The sequence below is a fragment of the Octodon degus genome, unplaced genomic scaffold (genome assembly GCF_000260255.1).
Source record: "Octodon degus isolate 3935 unplaced genomic scaffold, OctDeg1.0 scaffold00077, whole genome shotgun sequence".
NCBI lineage: Eukaryota > Metazoa > Chordata > Mammalia > Rodentia > Octodontidae > Octodon > Octodon degus.
In genome coordinates, this window is record NW_004524653.1 from 10,634,203 (window position 1) to 10,643,692 (window position 9,490).

At 50.9% G+C, this 9,490-nt stretch overlaps 1 protein-coding gene across 1 annotated transcript; it reads left to right on the plus strand.

Moving 5' to 3' along the window:
- Nucleotides 1-240: 240 nt before the first annotated feature.
- Nucleotides 241-4,340, plus strand: LOC101584046 (thyrotropin-releasing hormone receptor-like). Its single transcript, XM_004636119.1, has 2 exons — nt 241-1,026; nt 4,017-4,340. Exons 1-2 carry the CDS (start codon nt 241-243, stop codon nt 4,338-4,340), a joined length of 1,110 nt encoding a protein of 369 aa, XP_004636176.1.
- The last annotated feature ends 5,150 nt before the right edge of the window (nt 4,341-9,490 follow it).

Here is a 9,490-nt window from a genome sequence, read left to right on the forward strand (position 1 = left end):
TGGAGGAAACCCCACCCGGGAGAGACTGCTAAAAGTCTTCTTGAAAACTGAGTGCAAGCCCCTGTTTACTTCAGTGTCTGGTTCCTTGGAGTCCTGCAAGGTAGCAGTTTAGATCCTGCAACCACTGGAAGAACCAGTTCGGCTGGGGGATTCCAGCTCACTGAAGGAAAATTTCGCAGTAACCCCCAAGGAAGTACATCCCCAGCTCTTCTCTGCCTTAAGGAGCGCGGGCCAGGGCACATGGAGAATGACACAGGCTCTACCGAGCGTGCGAACGCATCTGGGCTGGGCACCATGCCCTGGACTCCGCTGGCTGTGCAGGTGGTGACTCTGACGCTGGTGCCCCTAGTGTGTGCCGTGGGTGTGGCGGGCAACGCCATGGTAGTTCTCGTGGTGGTCTGGGGCCGCCACATGGTCACACCCACCAACTGTTACCTGGTGAGCCTGGCCCTAGCAGACCTGCTGGTACTTCTCGGAGCTGCAGTGCCCACTGTGGCTGAGGCAGCGTCCAGCAGAGGCTGGGTCTTTGGCCACGTGGGCTGCCTGGGCATCACCTACTTGCAGTACGTTGGCATCAACGCCTCCTCTGGCTCCATCACGGCCTTCACGGTGGAGCGCTACATCGCCATTTGTCACCCTCTGCGTGCACAGGCACTGTGCACCGTAGCTCGAGCCAAGCGCATTGCAGCGTGGGTGTGGCTGGCTACGGGCACCTACTGTGTGCTCTGGCTCTTCCTGGTGGACACGCGCGAGGCAGTGTACGCCGATGGTGTGCAGGTCCAATGCGGCTACCGTGTGTCCCGCTCTCTCTACCTGCCGGTCTACTTCCTGGACTTCATGCTCTTCTACGCGATGCCGCTGAGTCTGGCCACCGTGCTGTATGTGCTCATAGCGCGCGTCCTTTTCACCCGACCGCTGCCTCCCCGCCACTCGGGGCTCGCGGGTTCTGTGCACCAGGGAGTATCCACCCACCAAGGAAGCTTCATCTCCAGAGGCAGGAGGGATGCCCTCAACTCTCGGAAGCAGGTAAAACTTGGATTCTCACCGGGCCCTTCTACTCAGCCAACAGAGGGGTGCAAGATCAGCCTCAGGAGCAGGTGCCTTAGTCCAAACTCCCTGTTGCACCACTCACTAGGTTTGCATTTTGGGGGATCTCACCCTGCCTTTCTGAACCTCAGTTTCTTCATCTGTTGTACGGGGTACTGTCAGTCAGGAGCAATGAGATAATCTCTCTGAAGTCTAGCCCATTTCATATCACAACTAAACACTCAATTGTTCCTAGTTATTGTTGTTAAATTTCCATACCTTCTGTCTATGGACAGGGGTTATTCATTTTCTTCTACTCATGGGACAACTGAGGCTGAGAGGTGAGGTGACTTTCTCAAGGCCATGCTACTGTCCGACACTAAAGCTGCCTCAGTGGACTGAGAGAAGCTGAGAGACCAAGATGGGGATAGGGAGAGCCCCAGCATTTAGCGAGAGCTTAACTTGTGCCTGATGTGTGACTGGGCCTGGTGTTATCCCTGTTCAGAAAGTTAAGAGCTGTTTTTAAGGGCCAGGGAAGTGTTCATAGGGAACAAGGACTGATCAAGGGCATGCAGCAAGGCATCTGGGTGGGAAAGCACATGCCTAGGCTCCCTGAGACCCAACGCACTCCTACAGCCTGGAGGCTCAGGGTTTTCAGCACTGACGGGGCTGGACAGCTCCTACACCCAGCTGGTCTTTGTCCTGCCTCCATCTGCAGCTGGGGGTGGTGGTGAATGGACACCTCTCAGCTGAGTCACTCACGGAGCCTGGCATGTCACCTTCCTGTCTCCCTTAGTGCCACTCTCCTGACTCTGGGTAGCAGCCCTCCATGGAGCTCTCTCCACCGCGCCTCCTTCTGTTCACTCTGCATACAAGCATCTCAGTGGAAGGCAGTGTTTAGCCAGGAGGCGGCAGGAGAGGCTGAGCTGTTGTGAAATATTTGTCTGGGACTGCTGCCCTGCCACAGGCATAGGCAGGACAAATGCCTCTCTTCCCTTCCCAGCCACACTGTGACTATTCTGCCTACTGCTTTCCCATTTAGCCTGGCAGGGCTGGGGCCAAACTAGTTAGAAGAGACAGAGCTGGTAGTAACCAACCTGGGCTCGCAGCTTTGCTCTGTGACCATATATAAATTATTTCTTCCCTCTGAGCCTCAGTTTCCAAGGTAAGGCAGTCCATACGTGGTACCTACTAGTATTATCGTGGTCTTGGATGAGGGCACTTGTCTGTGGCTTGGGTATTCTTTGATGCTAAGAGAACCCTCACAGAATATGATGGACAGTTGCTATGGAAACAGTACAGTAGAGAAAAACAGAGCTTTAAAAGCACAAAGTGTTTTAAAAAAAACAACAAAGTGGTTAGGATAGATATATAGTTGCATTCTCTTAATGAATAGAATGATTTGTTCTAATGGTGTTTGTAAATAAGATCTGAAGTCCACATCTTGTACAGCAATTAACCACTAAGAAGAATATATGCAGTGTGTTATTTGTTGAAACTGTACTTCCAATTTGATTTGAAACTGTCTCATTGCTATCTGTTTATCAATAAAATTTTGAAAAAAAAAGCACAAAGTGGAAAATAATAGTATTAACAGCTAACAGTTACTCTGTGTGACAGGTGCTAATCTAAGCATTGTAGTCAAGTTAGCAAATTGAGTTTTCACAACCCTATGAGGTATGCACTGCTGTCCTAATTTGATAGGTAGGGAATCTGAGGCAATTCTAGAGCTGGTAAAGCAAGCATCAGGATTTAAACCCAGGCCACCTGATTCCAGAGCCCACTCTCTCTTCTCCAGTATTAATAATGCAAATGAGCCTAAAATAATGGAATTAAATTTGAATTTGGTAAAATAAGGAGTCAAGAGTGACAAGGGGATTCCTGGGATCCCATGGCTCCTGGAGAGCACTATGGCTCGATGGCTCAATGGCTCCAAGGTTTATTGGCTTGGTCGGGACCTTTTGGAGAAGCAAAGAAACTGAACTCACAGAGTGGAAGAAGCCCTGGTACATGCAGTGCTCCAGGCTGGCTTCTTTCCTGAGAGAAAGGGGCCTCACTGGGTGTCTCTGGAGCTGACTCCATGGATGCAGAGTGGTCTGGGGAGAAGTAGAACCAGGACGAGTCAGCAATTCAGGTTCCATGAGTGAGTTCATGCTGCTCAAGGTTTGGTCTCTGAAGGGACACTGAGGACCCCAGAAGCAGGAAGCTCTACCTCCCTCTTGCTGCCTGAGATGCCCTAGCATCCCTTCCATGGACATCCTCTGTGGTATTTGCATCCTGGGACTTAGAACCCTGTGTCTTGTGATGTCTGCCACCTACAGGGGGTTTTGTGTAGTCTAGGTGGTCCAGGAGCAATGGCCAGATATGCAGAGCTGGGAGGTGACAAGGACGGAGGGAACAAAGGAGGCTCCAGGGTGGGCAGGGGTCTCAGGAGAAAAGAGGCAGGAAAGCAGAAAGGGCCAGAAAGGAGTGTATGGCTGGGGGTGAGGAGGGCACTGTGGCTGATTGGAGAAAGAGGCTAACCCAGTCCCCAACAGCTGGCCAGCAGTGGAGCCAGGATTCCAGCCTAGCTGTGTATGTGCAACTATGACAGAGAAAATGCTCAGGGTGGCAGCAGCTGTGTGGACCATTCAGAGTCTGCCTGGCTCCACTCTCAGTGCTTGGCCTGTATTAGGAGCTCCTTCAACCCTCACACCATCCGCAGCTTCCATCTCACTCACAGAAATCCTGGGGCCCAGTTGCCTCATGAATTTCTTGTGTAGGAACTAGAGGCCCATCCAAAGGCTTTGGAGGTGGATCAGAGCCAGGAAGTTTCCCAGGAAAAAGTAGCTTCCACAGGGCACAGAAGGCAGCACAGGAGCTTTCAGGGGGCGGGCGGCGGTGAGAGTTGGAGGGAACTGTGCCTCTGGCACAGCCTGACCATGGTCAGTGGCTGCCTTAGTTGGATTCTCACCTGGCACCTGCGCATTCCTCTCTCTCTTACCTGACAGGTCACCAAGATGTTAGCCGTGGTGGTGGTCCTTTTCGCTGTGCTGTGGCTGCCTTACCGCACCCTCGTGGTGGTGAATTCCTTCCTGAGCCCGCCCTACCTTGACTTCAGCTTCCTTCTCTTCTGCCGCCTCTGCATCTACCTGAACAGCGCTGTCAACCCCGTTGTCTATGCCCTCATGTCCCAGCGCTTCCTCGAGGCCTTCCACAAGCTCTTTCAGTGTCAACAGGCCCAGTCCCAGGTCCCAGCCCAGAAAGACATCCCTGTTTGCTACAGCATCACCAAAGACTGCTCCCAGCAAGTTCCACCTAGGAGGAAGCTGTAAGCATACCATGTGTTCAGACAGAAAGGAATCCTGGCATCACAGGGCAAGGCCTACTACCTTATCCCTATTGGAGTCAACAGGTCTCTGAGCTCTCTGGGAGGAGGCAGTGACGTCCAAGCCTGCCTAGTACAGGTGTACAGCACAGCTTTAGGAATTACTACTCTATCAAGGACAGTCTACATTATTGTACCTAGTGCACTCACAGAAATTATAAATATCCAAATCTAAGGTGGGGAGAGGATCACCTTTTCATAATTTACATAAAAGCTCTATGTGTCTGAGGACATCCTGGGTGAGACTGGAGTAAGATTTTGAATGTGGTCTCTAATTTGCAGAGATTGAATAAGGTGGTATCCAGGAATTCAGGAATCCCTCTGCTTGAACCCAGAAAGCTTTTGTTTGCCAAGATAAACAAAATGTTACCTCTCTCTGTAGGCTGCCACATGCTGTCCCTAATAGCAGGTTCAGGACCCAGTGCTGATGTTTCTCCAGCAGCCGCTGTGGAGGTGCAAAGGGTGGCAGGGCTTTCTGAGCCCTTGCTCCTGCCCAGGCAGGGGACAGAGCCAGAAATGGGGCTGGATTGGAGAACACAGCTTTCAAGAAAGATGGCCTCTTAGAGACTTTTTGATTGCAGACATGACTTTCAGAGGATGATGAAGGCCATGAGCATTCATTGAGCTGGGCAAGATTTGGGTGCATTAACAAAGAACTCCAACATTAGTGAGTTACACACAAAGTTTCTTCCTCGCTCACACAATATTATCTTTCAAGGATGCTTGCTGCCATTTGGTGACCTCAAGATCCAGGCCATTTCAATCTCATTTGCCCAGCTTCCCAATACACACTTCCATGACCCATGCAGTAGAGGGAGACAGTCTGAACCAGCCTTGTACTGTCAGATGAGTGTGTCAGCCAGTAGAGGACACCTGTCGCTTCAGTTGGTGACAAGTAGCACAGCTGGCTAAGCAGCAGAACACTGTGAAGTTCCAAAAGGCAGTAAGGACTGATCTGAACAAGCACTGCCATGGAGGGTGACAGACCAGAGAACAAAGTTAGCAAATGAGGCCTCTTCTGTCTGTTTGCCCCCACCAAACAGAGGGACAGACGTCTGCTCCCAAAGACGTTGATGCCCACCCGCCTTATGTTAGCATCTGGCTGAAATACTAGGCAAACCAAAACCTGAGATCCAGCCGCTTCTTGAAGCTGTGAGACATCTCAGAAACCTTCCACAAGTCAAATGATGCAGCCCATGGATGTTGGCGCTGTCCAGCTCTGCTAGTGCTGAACCGCTGCCCAGGAGTGAGAGATGGAGAGGGCTGAGGCTGATAGCATTTCTTTGGGAGGTGTCAGCTCCCACTCCTTCCCTAGTCCTGTGGGTCCCCAGATATGTCAGGATTGGTGCCTAGAAAGAGCCAAGATTGAAGGAGTCAGGAGAAACTGGTAGCAGTCAGCACAAGGCCACACCCATTAGATAACTCCGCCAATAAGTCCCTGTGTGATGTAGGATGTGTTGGCTAGATCTCCCAGCCTCAGCCTCCTCATCTAGAAACTAAGATATACTAGAGGTTTTTCTAGCCCCGACATTCCCTCAGACTGTTCTTTCTGGTCTAGTGGCCACTTCCCCCATAAACTTTAAAAACTGTGGGCTCTTGGGCTCATGACTCCAAGATCCAGGCCATTCAATCTCATCCTGAAGCTTAATTCATGATAACCCCATGTGGTCCTGCATTTTTTTTTTTTTTGTGGTGGAATTGGGGATTGAACTCAGGTCCTTGCGCTTGCCAGGGAAGCACTTATTCCACTGAGCCATCTCCCCAGTCCCCCTGCCCCCCTTTTTTGGCAGAATCAGGGATTGAGCTCAGACACTTGCACTTGCCAGAAAAGCGCTTATTCCACTGAGACATCTCCCTGGTCGGTCCTGCATTGTTGAAAGGTTCTCCAGACAGAATTTCCCGGGAATGTTACTGGGATGTCATCTTCACTTCTGCCTGCTGCCAGCTCTGTCTCCTCATTGTCTCTGACTCTGTCCTATTGTCACAGTGATGGGAGGGAGCACCAGCCTTTTCCAGGTCCTGCTCTCTAGCATTAAGAGGGACAGTGTAGCCAGAATCCTGTCTGCCCTGTGTTGATTCAGCCTCCCACCAGTCTTCAGCCTTAATGGACTTTGCCCAGTAAGAGGCTGAGCCCAGAGCCCAGGTATCCAGATCGTGGCCAAGAGTGTGAAGATGATGCACCTTCTTGTGTCCTCTCAGCCCTAGCACCATTTGCACTCTGTTCTCGTGCAACCAAGAGATGCCTCTGGGTGCATTCATGCTTCATAGAGAGGAGGAGAGAAATTGCTAAAATGTGGCTTCTTACAAACAGGCCTAATGCCCAGAAGTTGAAAGGAGAGAGGGAAAGACAGACACAGAGAGAGAGAGAGAGAGAGAGAGAGAGAGAGAGAGAGAGAGAGAGAGAGACAGAGACAGAGACAGAGACAGAGACACAGAGAGAGACAGACAGAGACAGAGACAGAGACAGAGACAGAGACAGAGACAGAGGGAGGGAGAGAGAGAGACAGAGAGACACAGAGAGACACAGAGAGGGAGGGAGGGAGGGAGGGAGGGAGAGAGAGAGATAGAGAGAGAGATTGAGACATAGCCTTTGGCCTTCCAATTTGCTGAGAGGTAAAGTCCAAGCACCTTCCCTGTGAGGTGATTTTCACTTTCACTAAGAAGCTTCAGCCTCTCTGGACACTCTAGGAGCAGACAGCTCAGCAGGATTCAAGGTATCATGGGAAATCCCCCAAACAACTCCCCACCTCCTCAAGCATGTCCTTCAGAGCCAGTTCCTTCTCCATGGAAGGCACTGAACAACTCCACTGGGCATTTGAAGGGGTGAAGAAGACAGAGAACAGCTTCCAGTGAGACCCATGGAGACAATCTAGGGAGGATGAACCCCCAGACTTAACATGCTCAGCCCTGAGCAAGCATGGACAGTTGGAGAGAGGCCTAAGCTGGCCCGGGAGGCCTCCCCTGGCCACCTCTCCCACAGAGACTACTTTTATCTTCCTGACTCCACATCCTACATGACCTCTCATGCCAGCGTGTGGCATAGGCGTCCTCCTGCATGAATCTTCCTCCCCGCTCCACAGCTAGATTGTGAGCTCCTGAGAGCAGGGCCCTCTGGGCATCACCTGTGTAGCATCATCTGCCCTGACCGCTATACGACACGGTCCCAATAAAGGTCTGAGGATGAACATGGCTTAAAAAAGGGGCACAGTGCCCTGATGCAAATGTCTCCAGCCATTAGGAGTGTGGGCAGGGAGGCATCAGACCACAGCAAGTTGGCAAGACTTGCAATTTCCTTAAGTCTGGTTTCCATCAATAAAAAGGGTGAATAAAATCTGAAGGTGACTCTCAGCTGCACCAAAGACCACGAGGCAGGTTGTGGGAGGAGCCTGAGGAAGAGGGCGTGGTCGCTTCCTGCTGGAGGGGCGTGGCCTCTGGAAGGTATTCTGCCTGGCTCTGGGCTTTGTGTGGCTTGTCAGGTATTTCCTAAAGAAGAAGGAAAATCAATTTTCATGGACAGCATATTTAAAACATCGACTACATTTTAAAGAGAGAGCGTGCAGGCTAAATAATTAAGTTTGTGGCTCCCAGAACTATAGACTGTGGGGAAAGCAGGCTCCAGAGAGAGCAACCATACAAGCTTGTGGCTCTCCAAGGCCACGCAGGGCATGAAAGCCGGTGCAGAAAGTCTGAATTCAAACTCTGTCCCAATTTTGCCCTTGTTTCCTTGGAGAAGAATCTAGTCCTGCCTAAGTAATCAGAGAAGAGCATGGTGAGCCCAGTAAGCCAGCGCGCTGAGCCCCACATTAAACATGAGTGCAATGGCCATATCTGTGAGCACTGGTCACGGGGACCAGCGGTCTGTTCTGGGTGTCCAGGACTGTGCCGGCTCCTCTGCAATCACCCTCGATGTCTCCCTCACGACCCAAAGAAAAGGTGCTGCTCTCTGCTGCCCATTTTATAGATGAGGAAACGGAGGCTCAGAAACCTGAAGCACTTCCCTTACAGTCATGTGGCAGAGCAAAGTGAAGACTTGGGGTGGGAGCCACAAGTCTGTCTGACTCTGGGGCCTGGGTCCCGAAACCTTTGTGTGCTCCATTCTTTCTCTAAAGTGGCAGCTGGAGCCGTGGAGATGCAGTTACCTACAGAAGCAGGGTATACAGATCAAACAAGGGGAAAGGGGAAAGGGGCCCTGACCCTACACTTTCCTGCTGCCACGGACACAGCCAAGCTGCAGGGATGGAGGAAGACTGACCAATCCACCCATGGGTCTCATCCAACCTGGTGGTCTCATCCCTCGGACGCATGGATGAGGGCCACACCAGGCACAGAATGCAGACTAAGCCAACGGCACATCCCACCAATCATGAGATGGGCTCCAGACTTGCTGTTGGTTGAATCAGTACATACTTCCCTCCCAGATGAGGCTTAGGTCATAGGTAGCCATGGGTGCTTCTGGAAACCATCTTACAGTATTAAGTAACACCAACCTAAAGATACAACGAAGATAAATGGCGCAAAATGAAGAAAATTCAAGAGAATTAAATTGGACCTGAGCACGCAATGCTTTAACTCTTCATACTGGCTTGATGCATTTAGCTGCGAATGACAGAACAGTCAGCTAACATTGACTTCCATGATAAACATTATATCCTGCCACTTAATCAGAAGTCTGAGAATAGGTGGTCCTAGGGCTGGATAGTGGCTCAACAGTATCTTCAGCGACCTAGGTACTTTCAATTTTATAATCTCCAGTGGTCCCCTTGGGGTCACAAGGTCATCATTGGAGTCCTGTCTCACATCCTGTCATAGAAATTAGCAACCAGAAAACAGAAGATAGAGTTTTCTCATCCTGTGAGTCTTTTCTCATCCAACAGGGATGATCCTCAGGAGCCCCTCAACAGCTTTCCAGCCCCCACTGGCAGAACTGGTTGTCCATCCATCCCTGGACCAATCACTCCCAGAGGAACATGGGATTATCATGATTGATGCACCAGTCATGGTTCCTTTTCTGTAGCTGGGAAGGGGCCCACTTTCCCTGGACACTTTGCAGTCCAAACAATATCAGAGGTCTGTAAGTTAAAGTAAAAGAGGAGTTTG

Coding starts and splice junctions, on each gene's coding strand:
- LOC101584046 (XM_004636119.1), top strand. CDS start 241: ATGGAGAATGACACAGGCTCTACCGAGCGTGCGAACGCATCTGGGCTG. Junction 1,027..4,016: donor CCCTCAACTCTCGGAAGCAG/GTAAAACTTGGA, acceptor CTTACCTGACAG/GTCACCAAGATGTTAGCCGT.